General features: G+C 47.1%; 1 protein-coding gene across 1 annotated transcript in view; it reads left to right on the top strand.

The window, feature by feature from the left end:
- Positions 1-1,577: 1,577 nt before the first annotated feature.
- Positions 1,578-14,836, top strand: part of PARVA (parvin alpha) — a 168,097-nt gene continuing 154,838 nt past the window's right edge. Inside the window, exon 1 of the mRNA XM_068989329.1 lies at positions 1,578-1,753. Within this exon, the coding sequence (XP_068845430.1) occupies positions 1,618-1,753 (136 nt within the window). The 5' untranslated portion in view covers positions 1,578-1,617. The remainder of the gene's footprint in view (positions 1,754-14,836) is intronic.

The following is a 14,836-nucleotide window of genomic DNA, read 5'->3' as shown; positions in this document are numbered from 1 at the left end:
AGAAGTGTTCCTCCTGAGAACTACAGGTAGGCCCTTGAAAGAGGTTCTAAGTCCAGGCAGCTACTCCCAAGGTTCTTCATTATTCAGACCACAAGGTTTCTCCAACACACTTATTTGTTCCATTGTTTTGCTTCTCTACTCATCAGTATGAGTGAGAGCTAAGTCACTTCAGTCGTGTCCGACTCATTATGACCCCACAGATTGTGGCCCGCCGGGCTCCTTTGTCCATGGGATTCTCCAGGCAAGAATACTGGAGTGGGTTGCCATGTCCTCCTCCAGAGGATCTTCCCAACCCAGAGACTGAACCTGCCTCTTATGTCTCCAGCATTGGCAGGCGGGTTCTTTACCACTAGTGCCACCTGGGAAGTCCAGGCATCAGCCTCCCTGTGGCTAAAAAATGGATGCCCCCCAATCTGGAGTCTGCACAATCATCACTAAGTGCTGGACTTCTGACAACAGTGTTTAGCTTGGATCAGGTTCTTGATGTGGTCTATCTGATTGGCTGTTCTCCAATCAAGCATTAGGGCCCTTTGTATCATGTCATCACTCAGCATCAATCAGCTGTAGCTACTTGGAGGAAACAGTATGAGTGGGTGGGGGTGTATTTGGTGGGAGGGGGAGGAGGGTGTGTGTGGGTGGGGTGTGTGTGTGTGGGGGTGTGTGTGTGTCAGATTCAGGTAGGGGAGTCTAAGTGCGAACCTCAGCTTGGCCAAGCACTATAAAACGTGCCTTTAATCATTTCCAGCAAGAGTCCTTGAAATGGGGACATTTGTGCCCCACCCCCCACCCCGTTAGCCCAAATGAGTGTGGTTGGCACTGTTGCTTTTAATTAGGCAACATAAGTTTGGGGGGGGGGGCGAGTTGGAGCCCCCACAGGAGCCGACAACCACATCTTCCAATTCATATTTCCACCTACATTTGGGATCCTCCTTTGAACAAGCCACTGAACTGCTAGAAACATGGATGCCTCTAGGTGTTGACGAGTGCTCATGAACTTCAGACTTCTCACTCTAGAATGGGGTTGAAGAGGAGGTTGATAGCTGGATGTGTTGTTCGGGTAGGGCCCGAATACATTTCGGTTCACTCTCTTTCTTTCCAGAGCAAGCTCATTCTTTTTCTTGGGCACAAGAGATGGGCCCAATAACTACAGTTAGAAATGCAGCAGGTGAAAAGCGAGCTCCTCACCAAGCAGCCGGGCCAAATCAGCGGGAGGCAGAGTAGCAGGTGGGGTCGGTTCAGCAATCACTGAACTCGGCGTTGGAGCGAGGATGTGTGCCGAGTGCAGAGCAGGGGAAGAGCGGCCTCCAGGCTCCAAGGCTCCCAGGCCGGAGGCTCACACACAGCGAAACAGATGAGACCCCACGTCCTGCCAGGCGCAGGTCTGGGGCATCCTCCCTACTCCCAGCGGCGGCGGGCGCGGGCCCCGAGCGCTCAGCTCCTTGCAGGGCGGAGGGCGGCGCGAGCGAGGGAGAGAGGGAAGGGAAAGGCGAGCGTGAGCTGCCTTGAATGCTTGGAATAATTCCGCTTCCGTTTGGAAAGCCGCAGCCTCAGTCCCGCCGCGTCCGCCCAGCGCCAGCTCCGCGTCCCGACCGGCCCGCGGCCGCCCGCTCTGCCGCCATGGCCACGTCCCCGCAGAAGTCGCCGTCTGTCCCCAAGTCCCCCACTCCCAAGTCGCCCCCGTCCCGAAAGAAAGATGACTCCTTCTTGGGGAAACTCGGAGGGACTCTGGCCCGGAGGAAGAAAGCCAAGGAGGGTGAGTGCGGCCCGGGCTGGGCCGGGAAGCTAGGGGCCGGAGCTCCGGGGGCTGGGCGTGAGCGCGCCGCGGGTGCCCGGCGCCGGGGAGGGGGGCGCGCGGTGGCGCGGGCGCGCGCTGCCCGGGAACGTCTCGCGGGGCCAGTCCTCGCCGCCGCCTGGCTCGCTGTCGCCTGGGCGCTTGCCCTCCCGGGCCCCGAGGCGGTCGGGTGGGGCAGCCCGGGCCTGGGATCAGGAGGCGCCCGCACTGGGCCAGGGGCCGAGGAGGCGGCCGGGCCCTCCAGCCCGGAGGCGGCGGCCTCCCCTAGGCCCGAAGTCCCCGCCTTCTCCGCGCCGAAGGCTGGCAGTTCCCAAGTTTCTGCTGAAACTTTTCTGGGCGCCGTCACTCTCACTTTTTGCCTTCATTGGTCTTTGAAATCAGATCGTTTCCTAGTGTGCGGTTGCAGCCTTGGCCTCCTGGAGCTCTAGTCCGTCCCCAGGGCTAAGCCGGGCTCTGTAAATGTGTAGACCAACACCAAATGTTTGCTGAATGACTGAGTGGGGCGGTGGCAGTCATCAGTGAGTGGTCCCACCTTGTGAAAGATGATAAACTCGCACCCTAGGAGGAAACCTCGATTAGACACACACACACTGTAGCATCCTGGGCTCTGAGCCTTCTGTGAACTCTAGAGTTAAGGCCTCTTGCAAAAACCATTTCCTTTTTCCCATCAGGGTGAATTGAGGAGAACTTACTTTTTTTCCAGGACAGTTTACATGTAAAATATTTTGTCCTGTGGGCAGATTTTACATCCTGTTTTTTTTTCTTAATTGAAGTATAGTTGATTTACAATACTGTGTTAGTTTCGTGTGTACAGGATAGTGATTAAGTATTTCTGCAGATTATATTCCGTTATAGGTTACTTCAAGATAGGAGGTATATTTCCCTGTGCTATACAGTATGTCTTTGTTGCTTGTCTATATGTAATTGTTTGTATCTGTTAATCCCATACCTCTTATTTGTCCTTCCTCCTTTCCTCTCTGGGGCTTCCCAGGTGGTTCAGTGGTAAAGACTCCGCCTTCCAATGCTGGAGGTGCAGTGCAGGGAAGATCCCCTGGAGGAGGAAATGGCAACCCACTCCATTATTCTTGCCTGGGAAATCCCATGGACAAAGAAGCCCTGCTGGGCTACACAGTCCAAAAGAGTCAGTCCTGCCTTAGCTTCTTAACCTCCACCATGCTGTTTTCTAAAGTGGCCGCACCAATTTACATAGCCACCAGCAGTGTACGAGGTTTCCCTTTTCTTCACATCCTCTCCAATATTTGTTATATGTAGCACCCTGATTGTTGTTTTGAGCAATGAAGTGACGGTTTGGGAAAAGGCCTAATGATGGGTGTGTAGGTAGAAGTTGCTTAGTTAAAAAAAAAATTTTTTTTTTTTCCAGACTCCTCTGTGGTTTGGGAATAAACCTTTTTAAATTAGTGATGGTGATATGTAAAATAAGTTTCATATTCCTGACTTATCTTAAACCATGAAAACTCAGTGGAGAATTATCAAACATGACACAGAGAACTAGACTTCTGATTCTCTATATTGAATTGAGAAGCAGCAAAACACATCCCTAAAAATGTTTCCTCCAAAGTGTGGTTACTTTGGTAAGCCACTGTGGAATAGTGTGCTTTTGTTGTTGTATAGTTGCTAAGTTGTATCTGACTTCGTGACCCCATGAACTATAACCTGCCAGGCTCCTCTGTCCATGGGATTTCCCAAGCAAGAATACTGGAGTGGGTTGCCATTTCCTTCTCCAAGGGATCTTCCCGACCCAGGGATCGAACCTGTGTCTTCTGCCTTGCCAGGCTGATTCTTTACCGGTGAGCCACATATATATTGTGCAATACATGTGGCTTCGGGAGTGCTTTTCTAGGCTATCCCTGTAACTTTCCTATGGCGTTTTCAATATGGGCTCTCCAGCTTGAGACTGGGCAACTCAGAGTTACTGAAGCTCGTGACCTATCAGAAGTGCTCACCCCACTTTGCCAACTCTTTAGAAAAGTTTACTTTATATTGAGCCCAAAGTTGGTTTCTCTGTATCTGCTACTGTTCTGTTCATGCAGCCAGGAGGAGTGGGATGGTGGCTCTTCACTTTCTCCAAGTGGACCTGCTTTGTGGGATCCCTTGACCCTTCCAAACATCCTCTTTTCCTGTAGCTGGTTCTTGCAGATGAACTTCATGGCCCTCTGGTTTCCTGGCTTTTCAGTTTCAGTCCGAGTCCCTACAGGAAACACAGGAACAAATTAGTTGCGATTTTAAAACTAACGTGGTAAAGAACCTTCTGTGTAGGTTCTTAGGTTCGCCTTTCAGAGTCTACTTGCCAAAGGGTCACCATTCACCTTCCTTCCTCCAGATCTGTCTTCAAGACTTGCTCTTTCCAAGAACACCATCCTGAATGGTATCTGCCAGCTGAAGGTGCCCTAAATTAGTCCGGCAGCAATGGTTATTCCTTTATTTTATCCACTTATTTATTATCCTTAGAGTTTTTATATTTTGTCTGATGCCCAGACTGTACCATTTTGGCTCCCGTTATCTTTCCAGTGTAACTGGGGAAGTAGATGTTTGGTTTCTAGCATGAGAGGAAGTCTCAGTATTGCTGAGCAACCCTTCTCTCCTAATCAGCTTGCATCCTCATTTTCCAACAGACCTGTTTAAACCCTTGTCACTCAGTCTCTCCCCCAGACTTTGAGATAGAAAATTCAGTGCCAGATCTAGACACACCCCCTTCGTCCACAATTTTTGTTAAGGAAATATGTTAGCATTGCTTTGCCATTTTCCCAGAGTGTTACAAAAAGCTCTCTGCATTGCATGCTCCCATGTAACTTGTCCCTTTCTGGTAAGACAAACAGGCATTGTGCTTGCAAATTTCTCCTCTGATACCACTCTTATGAAAATAATATAAATAATAGCTAATGCCCCTTGAGAAAAAAATTTAAGTGCCAGAACTTTTTGAATTTTCTTCACACCCCCTACCCCCCAGTCCCATCTATATCTAAACCTTTCCTTTCCTGTTCCTCCTGTCTTCGTCCCTTCCAAGGAGATCCCTTCTTCCCTTGCTCAGGAGGCACTTCATTTCCATTCTTCCCAGACTCAGTGCAGCCCTACCCTTTCTCTCATACCCCCAGTCTTTTTCATACTGCTTAATCCCCCTAACATCTGCAAGTGTGCTTGAGTCTTTGCCATTTGTGGACACTCTCCCGATGTTGGTTTCCTCTCAAGGTGCTCAGCAGAGGCCTTGGAAGAGCCATCTGTACCGGCTTCCCTTTTCTTAGCTCCTAGTCACTTCCTGGTGCCCTATACCCATTCTTTCACCAATTATATATTGAGTTGCCTACCATGTTCCAGGCATTGCGCTAGGTACTGGGGTATGACAGAGAAAGAACACACAAAAATCCCTGCCCTCACAAGCTTGCCTTCTAATAGGGAAGACAGATCACAAACAAGATAGTGAGTGGATAAACTTTGTGTGTTATAATGGTGATTAGTGCCGTAGAGCAAAATAAAGCAGGGAAAAGGGAGATGGAGTGTTGTGGGGTGAGGGAGGGGGGATGGCTGGCAGTTTTAAGTAGGGTGGCTAGAGAAGGCCTCACCAAGAAGGGTTTACTCGGGTAAAGTCCTGAGGAAGTGAGTGAGAGCCGTATGTGTATCTCGGAGAAGAGCACTGCAGGGGAGGGAATGGCCGATGCCAAGACCCTGAGATGGCAGTGGGCCTGGTGTGTTGAGGACAACTGTGGAACGTGGTGAGGTCTCAGGGGTACTTAGAGTGAAGGGCTGTGTAGGGTCCTGGAGGCCTTTACTCAGAGTGACATGGGAAGGTCTTAGAGATTTTTTGTGCTGAGGAATAGCGTGATCATGCTTCTGTTTTAACAAGATGACTCTGATGGTGATAAGTGGCTAAGGGGGCAGGGTGGCAGCAGGGAGATGATCTATCAGGCCCCTGTAGTGATCCAGCTAAGATGTGGTGGTCTGGTGCTGAGTGGTACAGTGGAGGGGTGATCATTCAGTTCTGGATATAGTTTGAAGATATAGTGGATAGGATTTATTGAAACACTGGAAGGAAGATGAGAGAGTAGAATCAAGATGACTCCAGGGTTTGAGTTTGAACAACTGGAAAGGTGGAACTGACTTAGCTGAGTTGGAGAATTCTACAGGAAGAGCTGGTTTGGAAAGAAAGGGCAGGCCTCTGTGTTGGATCTATTTAATTCGAGGTGCCTCTTGGATTTCCCAGAGGCCATATTGAGTTCACAGCTGGTTTTAGGAGTCTAGTCTGGAGAAGGATCTGGGCTGGAGACACTGTGTAGGTGTATTTAAAGCCAGGAGAGTGAATGGGATCATCAAAGGAGCATGGGACATACAAGAGGTCTAAGGACTCTCCAATGTGTAGCAGGTGGGCAATGCAGAGGAACCAGCGAGAGAGGCTGGAAAGGAGTGGCCAGCATGATAGGAGGGAAACTGGGAAGGCATGGACTCCTAGAAGTTGATTGGAGAATTTATTTCCATGATTTACACTTCACTGAATTGATGCTTTTGAACTGTGGTGTTGGAGCCTTGCACTGCAAGGAGATCAAACCAGTCCATCCTAAAGGAATCAGTCCTGAATATTCATTGGAAGGACTGATGCTGAAGCTGAAACTCCAATACTTTGGCCACCTGATGCAAAGAACTGACTCGTTGGAAAAGACCCTGATGCTGGGAAAGATTGAGGGCAGGAGGAGAGGGGGATGATAGAGGATGAGATGGTTGGATGGCATCACCGACTCGATGGACATGAGTTTGAGCAAGCTCCAGGAGTTGGTGATGGACAGGGAAGCCTGGTGTGCTGCTGTCCACTAGGTTGCAAACAGTCGGACACGACTGAGCGACTGAATTGAACACTTCACTGACTAATGTCTCCAGAATCCACTGCCTCCTTGTCAATCCTCATTCTACTTGGGCTCTTGGTGGCATTCGTATTATTCAACTTTTTCTTTCCCTTACAATTCTCTCCTTCTTGATCTTATCCACAGTGAATTGTTCCCTGTGCCTTTATTTTATTTTATTTTATTTTTTTGGACTCCTTTTCAGGCTTTCAGTATTTGTTTCCCTCTCAGTAGCATTTCCCGGGGGAGCTGCTTTGCCCTTTCTTTCTGTTTTCCCCTCCATGGATTCTCTTACCTAATCCCATGGTTTTGGCAACCACCTGCCAATGGATGGTTCCCAATCCACATCTCCACTCCAGATCTTTCGTGCGTATCCAGATTCGTCTTCCCCCTGTCTCCTGGCTGTGTCCGGGATGCTGAGACTCGGCATGCCCGTGATGGAATTGTTGTGTGTCCCACTTGCCCAGATCTGCTGCCGGTCTCTCACCATTCTACCAGCTGAGGTGGAAATGTGGCAGTCGTCCTCTGTTTCAGAGGTCAGCATCTTTTTTTTTAAGAGGCAGATGGTAAATATTTTAGACGTTGCTGGCCCTCTGGTCTCTATTCAGCTCTGCCTTTGAGGCCACAGATGATAGGTAAATGAACAAGTGTGGTGTGTTTCAATAAAAATATAGTTATGGACACTGAAGTTTCACATTTCATAATATTAATTCATATTTTTCATAATTCATGATTTCATAAATTATGGATTTCACATACTTATGTCACAAAATAGTCCTCTTTTGTCCTTTTTCGGTCACTTATAAAACGTGAGACTCATTTGTTGTCCCGGGGCTGTGCAGACTCGGGTGGAGGCTGGATGTGGCCATGGCAGTAGCTCGCCTGCCTCTGCTCTGTTTCATCCCCACATCCAATCATCTCATCAATCCTGCTGATACTGCCAGCCAAATATTTCTGTTTTAATTCAGACCTCATTGTCTTCTTCGGGACTGCATATTTTGTTAAATTTGAGCATCTTTAGTTTCCACCTAAAGTATTGCCGTATCCACCCCGCTAGTCTCCCTGTCTCTGGTCCTTTTTTGTTCAATCCACGCATCATCCTTTTGCTCATATGTTGTTTTATTTTTAAGCACAAAGATAAAATCTCCCCAACAGAGTCCTTAGCATGGCATTAAGTCCTTCACAGTTGCTCTGTGGTCTACCTTCTTTGTCTTAGTCTTCTTAATTTCCTTTTCAGGAAGTTTCCGGTTTAGCCATTTGAAACTGCTCTTCATCCCCCAAACACGTCATGTTCTTCCACGTGTTTGCACCTTTATACATGCTGTTCCATGTTTCTGGAATGACCTTCTTCCCTTCTCTATGCAACAATTTCCTATTCAGTCATTGAGACCCAACTCAGATATCCCATCCTGCTTGAGGCCTGCTATAGATCCAATAGGAAGAGTGAGATACTTCCTTCTCTGTGATTCCATACTACCTTGCCTGTGTACGATGGCACGCTGCATTGCCACCTTTGTGGCTGTGCATGTCACACTGTGATGAGTGTTCCTGTGCCTGTCCTGCCTGCTATAGCATTTAACACATAATGATATTGCAATTTCTCTGGAATGAATTTCTCCCTATTTTTCTTGGTGAAAACAGCCCACCACGAACTGGCTGTGTAATCTTAGACAAGTCTCTTCCCCTTTGCTCATTTCTAACATAAGTAATTAGGCTAAGTAACCTTTTCAGCCCCTTGCAGGTCTGGTATTTGATGACTTCTGAGCTCTCATTTCACCAGGCTTCTCTCAAATTCATTGTTCATTTATTGTCTATGTCGGGTGGTCTGGGAGTGACATCATCACAAAGACCTCTTTCTTTCCTCCACTAATGAAGGCACCTCTGTGTCGGGAGGAGGAGATGGAAACCAGGATAAGTGGGCCGCAGCCCAAGGACACCTCCATATTAGGAATCTGTCTCCTTGTCTCAGGGAATATCTCCATTTGGTTAACAAGTGCAGTTCATAATTTTGTTTTAGCCATTAGTACAGGAGGAGAGATGAAATCCTATAGACAAAAAGAACACAGTTGGGGAAAGTTATGACAATTTTAATAATAAAAGACTTCAAAAATATGTTTCAAAATAAAAGTAGCATCCTTTAAAAATGTAAATGTTCTGTTACATGTTCAATATGTTCTCTAGCTTTGCAGTCAGTGGGAAGCCCAGATGAGGGCCTTTCCCTGAGGACCAGGCCTGCAGGACAAGGTGGCCTCATTCTTTCTTTTCTCTCTTCTCTGTAGACTCCAGAGGGCAGGCGTTGTTTATGCTGCTCATATTGTACCCCACGTGCCCGGCACAGCATTGGCACTTAACAGGCGCTCTGTAAAACCGTGCTAACTCCCTGAACTGTCAGTGGGAATAAGATGCCCAGGTTACTCTGAACTCTGCTCTAAGCTTTGATGGCTCTTCTGGTGCTCTGATTCCACCCAGGCCTTTACTTCTTGCCGTGTGCTGGGGGGTGGGCAGGGGCCAGGGGGAGGGAGCTTAGAAAACAGCCTCCTCCCTCCCCTCAGGAATCTCTTTACCCTTTTGTGGGAAAACATCACTTAGCTCTGTTATTTCACAAACACACAAAGGCCCCTGAGACTGGAAGAGTGGGTCCGAGAACCAGTGGGCATGGATTGGTCGGTGGCAGCAGGGAGCCTGAGAGGAGGCCCACTGGTCAAGGGTGGTGACAGGCCAGTGTTCTTTGTTTTCATACAGAAAAGCTTGCTTTGTGGAAATGACATTTCACATGTTCATGTTAAAGTGCTTAAAGGAAGAAAGACCAGAGAAGAAATAGCCTATTTGCAATTTGGGGAAGATGAGAGCAATGTTCAGACAGAAGCTCTTGCAAGGGAGATTCAGAATCCCTTTCATTCCCCCGAGTCAGCCCCGTGCCATCACCCTGTTTGTCCCTTCTAGCTTCATTTACTCACTAAATGAGAACTCAGGAAATCTGAAAATCAGCCAGGCCCTGCCTCTATCACTGCTTCTCAGCAAGGGAGCGCTAGCACAACAACTCCTGACTCCAGCCCACCAGGAGAAGGAACCTCCCTGAGCCCAGCCTCACTCCCAATCACAGTCACTGCCACCTCGTTCAGGCCTGGGACAGCTGTCTGTGTGGTGTGCGATCAATCTGGCTCTATTAGCATTTCTAAGTGATGATCCTGTTTTCTCTGAACATACCTGCCTGCTGCAGCCTTAGAGAAACCCACTCGTGACTAGCGTCGTTGGCTTTCCTTCCAACCAGCCTTAGGGAAATGGCTAGGCCATGGATGGAAGAAGCAGTGAGCTTAATCAGTTTAAACTGATATTAAACAGATATTAAACTGAAATATCCTTAACTACCGCACACTCTCTTGGGGAAAGGGAGAAGAAACCAAATTACTTAGCTCCTGACTTTTTAAATAAAAGTTATTTTTTTTCTTCTCCATTATAAAATTAACCTGTGCTTATGGGATTTATGGGAAAATAGAGAAAACAATCATGCAATGTTCTAATTCTCAAAAGCAATCATTAGGATTTTGGTTTATTTTTTCTATTTTTTTCTTTATAAATTTTTTCTTTTTTATAATTGTAACTGTGCCATTTCTGTTGTTTAGTCACTCAGTCATGTCTGACTCTCTTGTGACCCCGTGAAAGCCCATACCGTCTTTATTATATAGATAAAAATTCTGTATCTTTATTTTAATTTATTATAAATATTTTTCATCTTATTAGATTTTATTAAACATGCTTTTAATTGGTGCATAATATTGCATTCATAATAGTGAATGTCCTATTGCTTATTTAATCATTTCTTTTGGTGCTTTTTTAAATTTTTCTAGAAATAATGCATAAATTAAAAAAAAAATATTCAGAATAATTTTTTTGCCTGGAGCCCCAGAAATATAATTACAGGGTCAAATGGTAACAGTTGACTTGATAACCAACTTATAATTGGTAACCAGGTGACATGACTGCTTTTGGATCTGGTGGTCTTCCTGGTAGTTTGCTTGAAAGTGAAACCAACATTGTTAGGCTGAAATATTCTGGTCCTGGGAGGACCGGTCACTGGTAGGGTGGGGTGGGGTGGGATGGGAGAGTAATGGGTCAGGAGAGCACAGATTTCCAGCCTGGCCACTAACATGTACAAGGTAAGCTCTGCTAGAGGCAGGTCTTCATTTCACAACATTCTCTTATGGCCATTCTTTATGCTTTTATGGCCTGGCCCTCAGCCTCAGTGCTGGTCCTTCTAACACGACCCGAGGAGGGGCTGCCTTGGGAATAGTCATCCTTGAAGTCAGAGCTGTCACTTCCTACCCTACTCTGAGTTCTCCCTAGGCTTCTGTGAGACCCAGTGGAGGTTTGTTTAAGAAGTCCCTCCTTCCCTTGATTACTTCCTCTTACCTCCTAATCTCTGAATTCTTGGACTTGCCCCCTCACCCCCAATTTGGTGGCCACAGACAGATGGGAAGAAATCAAGACAGTGGGCTAAATGCTACAGCATTGAGTTGGGGTTGAAGGACCCCTTAGGAGATACAGTGCTTCAAGATGCCAAAGGAAGAAACCCATAGGCTGGCAAGAGAAGGGATGGGATTTGGGAGCCTTCTGAGTTTCAGGTTGGATTTTGACAGAATGGGCCTGGCTGTTGCCTCTGGGGTTGTATCCTCAATCTGCACAGAAGGCAGTAGTCAGGTGTCCCATTTCATCTCCTAAGAATGGATCGGAGCCAGTTGGAGCACGTAATTATCACACCTACCACCCTAGGGGGTATTTCTGGGAGTCACTTGTGGAGGCAGGCACCCTCCCTTAGTAGTGATGTATTGCGGGCATTTATTTCATCACTGAGTCATATCCTATTTTCTTCACTCATCCCCTTATCGCTTTTAAAATCCAGAGGCAACTCCCCTCTTTATGCTGTGAAATACAACCTGACACCAAGGAGCCGGGGTTGATGCAGCGGATCTCCTGGGGATGAGGATGCTGGGTGATAAACGGGCAAGGCTGCCAGCCCCTGTCTGCTCCCTCAGTGCCGTAAACTCAGGTTGCAGGGCTCCCAGTGACCCTAAGGGGCTTTGTGGAGCAGGCCCTGCACTTGTGTTTTTCCAGGAAACATTTATTGGCAGAATAGGTAATCTGCCAGTCGCAGTGTACATTGACTTTTCATTCAAAACCATTATTCCTAAAGCAGTTTTTGTGTTGGCCAACGTGACTTTGGCTACGGGGCGTGCTGGGAGGGAAATGCTTCCTGTGGGGAGGGGAAGTGGGAGAGGAGTTCAGGAAGAGGGTCTGCAAGCCCAGTCACCCAGTTTCAGGGGCAAGGGCACTCCTGGTCTGTTGTGGTGGGCACCAAGGTGGCAGGATATAGAGATTCTTAGCATCCACTGGGTGTCTGAGTCCTGAATTAGGGAGGCTCATCCAGATCAGGTCTGCGATTCAGGGTCTTGGCAGTGGAAGCTGGAGGAACTTGTGTTAGTCGCTCAGTCATGTCTGACTCTTTGTGACCCCATGGAGTGTAGTGCACAGGTTCCTCTGTCCATGGAATTCTCCAGGGAAGAATACTGGAGTGGGTTGCCATGCCCTCCTCCAGGAGGAACTTAAACAGGCTAGTCAGGACCGTGGGTGAGGAGGTAAAGAGCAGAGACAGTCTAATGCTTGGTGTGGACTCAGGGTTCACCACCTCCCCCAGAGTAGAGGTAGGCGGGGGAGGCTGCCAAGGCTCACAGGACGCCTGGGTTTTGCCTCACTTACCTCCCCTAGACTCCAGGCTTGGAAATAAACTTTCCTCTCGGGGTAGGGTAGGGGGTTTCTGACTTAACATAAGGCTGAGCTATCTTGGGCTCCCAGCCCTGGTGGGTAGAGCTGCAGATGACAGCTAGTTAATGATGACAGTTGGGAGAAACAGGGGCAGTTGGAACTGACAGTTTTGATGCTGTTTGCAAAAGGCAGAAGAAGAGTAACACAATTCCACCTTAAACAACTCAGGATACAGGCAAGTCCCGAAGTAGCCCCTTGCAAGGAGAAGCAGCTGCCTCTTGGCTGAGGGTGGCAAGGCTCAGCAGCCCCTCCAGGGCGTGTCCAAGCGCCTGGAGAACAGCATGATCCCTTCACCTGCTTTTCCTCCACACCTGTTATTATGGTAAATTACAAGGCTTCCATGATGGTCAGGAGAGGCAGGTTGATTCCTTCTGATTGTTCCTGTGCTGAACTTGGCTGGGGTGAGGGGCACCCAGATTTCACACCTTGTAATGGCCCTGCCAGGGGTGGATGTTAGCACAATTGGGACCTGACACTTCAATAAATCTGAGACATTCTGCTGCGGAGATCAAAGTTCAGAATTGCTTAAATTGGTGTTGGAGCCGGTGGGAAACAGGAGTCCAGGGCCATGAATTAGATAGATAGCAATTGTCGTTCAGTTTGTGAGGCTTGAATGTCAGCTTTTCAGATGATACGACATCAATTTAAGTAATTTGGGCTCCCAGCTACCTAGCCCTTTCAGCATTTCTGGTTCTTGGAAGTGTGATTCATGGTCTCGCTTATGTTCTTAAATGGAAAAAAACCCGAAAACCAAACAAATCAAACTTCAAACACACCTTGCTTGTATCACTAGGGTTGGACAGTTGTGTTGGATCATCAGTTTTCATGGAAGTGTGGATGACGATTGCATCTCCTACCTGGATGTGCTGGTAACTGCCCAAGCTACTGTGACCTCTCCCCTGAGCTTCGGACTCATTAATACGTGTGGGTCATGGCATTGTAAATTGTGCACAGAGATGCACCTGGATTTTAACACAGGGCACATAATTCTCAAAGGCTTCTGATGAGGTGAGAAAGTGCTCTGGTTTCTGATGACAGCTCGAGTCCAGAGGAGAGGTGGTCTGGTTTATGTAAAACAGTGGGCACTTCAAAAAAATACTGCAGCTTTATTGAGATACAATTAACTCATTTAAGTGGTATAACTCAGTAGTTTTTAGTATATTCAAACTTATACAACCATTGATACAAACAATTTTGGAACATTCAGTTCAGTTCGGTTTAGAACAGTCTCACTACCCCCAAAAGATAACCTGTACCTGTTAGCAATCTCTCCCCTTCTCCTCTCCATTCTCCTCCTCCCAGGTAACCATCATATATTCTGTCTCTCCAGATTTGCCTGTTCAGGGCATTTCATAGAAATGGAGTTCTGTGATATGTGGTCTTTTGTGATTTACTTTTTTCACTTATTTTCAAAGTCCATCCGTGTTGCAGCTTGTATCAGCACTTCATTCCTTTTCATGACTAAACAATTTTCTATTATGTAGATACGCTACATTTTCTTTATCCATTCATCAGTTGATAGACATTTGCATGGTTTGTAGTTTTTTGGCTATTACGAAGAATGTAGCTGTCAATTTTCAGATTAAGTTTTTGTGTGGGCATGTTTTCATTTCTCTTGGGTATAAACCTAGGAGTGCCATTGCTGGCATTTATGCTGACTCTATGCTTAACATTTTGAAGAACTGCCAGGTTGCACCGCTTTACCTGTTCACCAGCAGTGTATGAGGGATCTAATACTTCCACATCCTCGCCAGCCCTGCTTGTTATCTGTGTTTTTGACTGTAGCCCTTCCGGTGGGTCTCATTGTGGTTTTTATTTGCATCTCCGTAATGGCTAATGACGTCGAGCCTCTTTCCACGTGCTTTTTGGCCATTTGTAGGTCTTCCTGGGCACTTAGGCTTTTAAAATTCCGTGGAGTTCAATGCACACCTCCTTTGTCCTGAGCGGGATGGGAGTTCTGCCTGCTCATGCAGAAAGGGGGAGCCTGGCAAAGTCTCACCCTCCCATGTTTCAGATGTTGGCTGGGAGCCCAGGAGACATGCTGCACCTTGTACTAGGTGCATCTTCATCTTGCAGAATGACTGTATTCCTGAACTATTTCCTGTGAAGCAAATTGTCATCATCCTATTACACCGCTGATTTGCATTATTAAATGAGAAATTGTTTGGCTGGAATACAATTTTAGCCCCAAATTGTTAAAGAAAAAATATGCCAGAAAACCAGCGAAGATTTAGAACATGTCCATTTAAGTGAAATGTGGAAATTCTTGGTATTACAACATTACTTTCAAATAATAATATTAACATAACAATGACAACAATTACATAAGAGCTTTGTGCTGTTATGGGCCAGAGAATGCAGTAGATGCTTTACGTAC

Source organism: Capricornis sumatraensis, chromosome 16 (genome assembly GCF_032405125.1).
Source record: "Capricornis sumatraensis isolate serow.1 chromosome 16, serow.2, whole genome shotgun sequence".
Lineage (NCBI taxonomy): Eukaryota > Metazoa > Chordata > Mammalia > Artiodactyla > Bovidae > Capricornis > Capricornis sumatraensis.
Note: the sequence above shows the minus strand (reverse complement) of the source record. Positions and strands in the feature narration are given on the sequence as shown.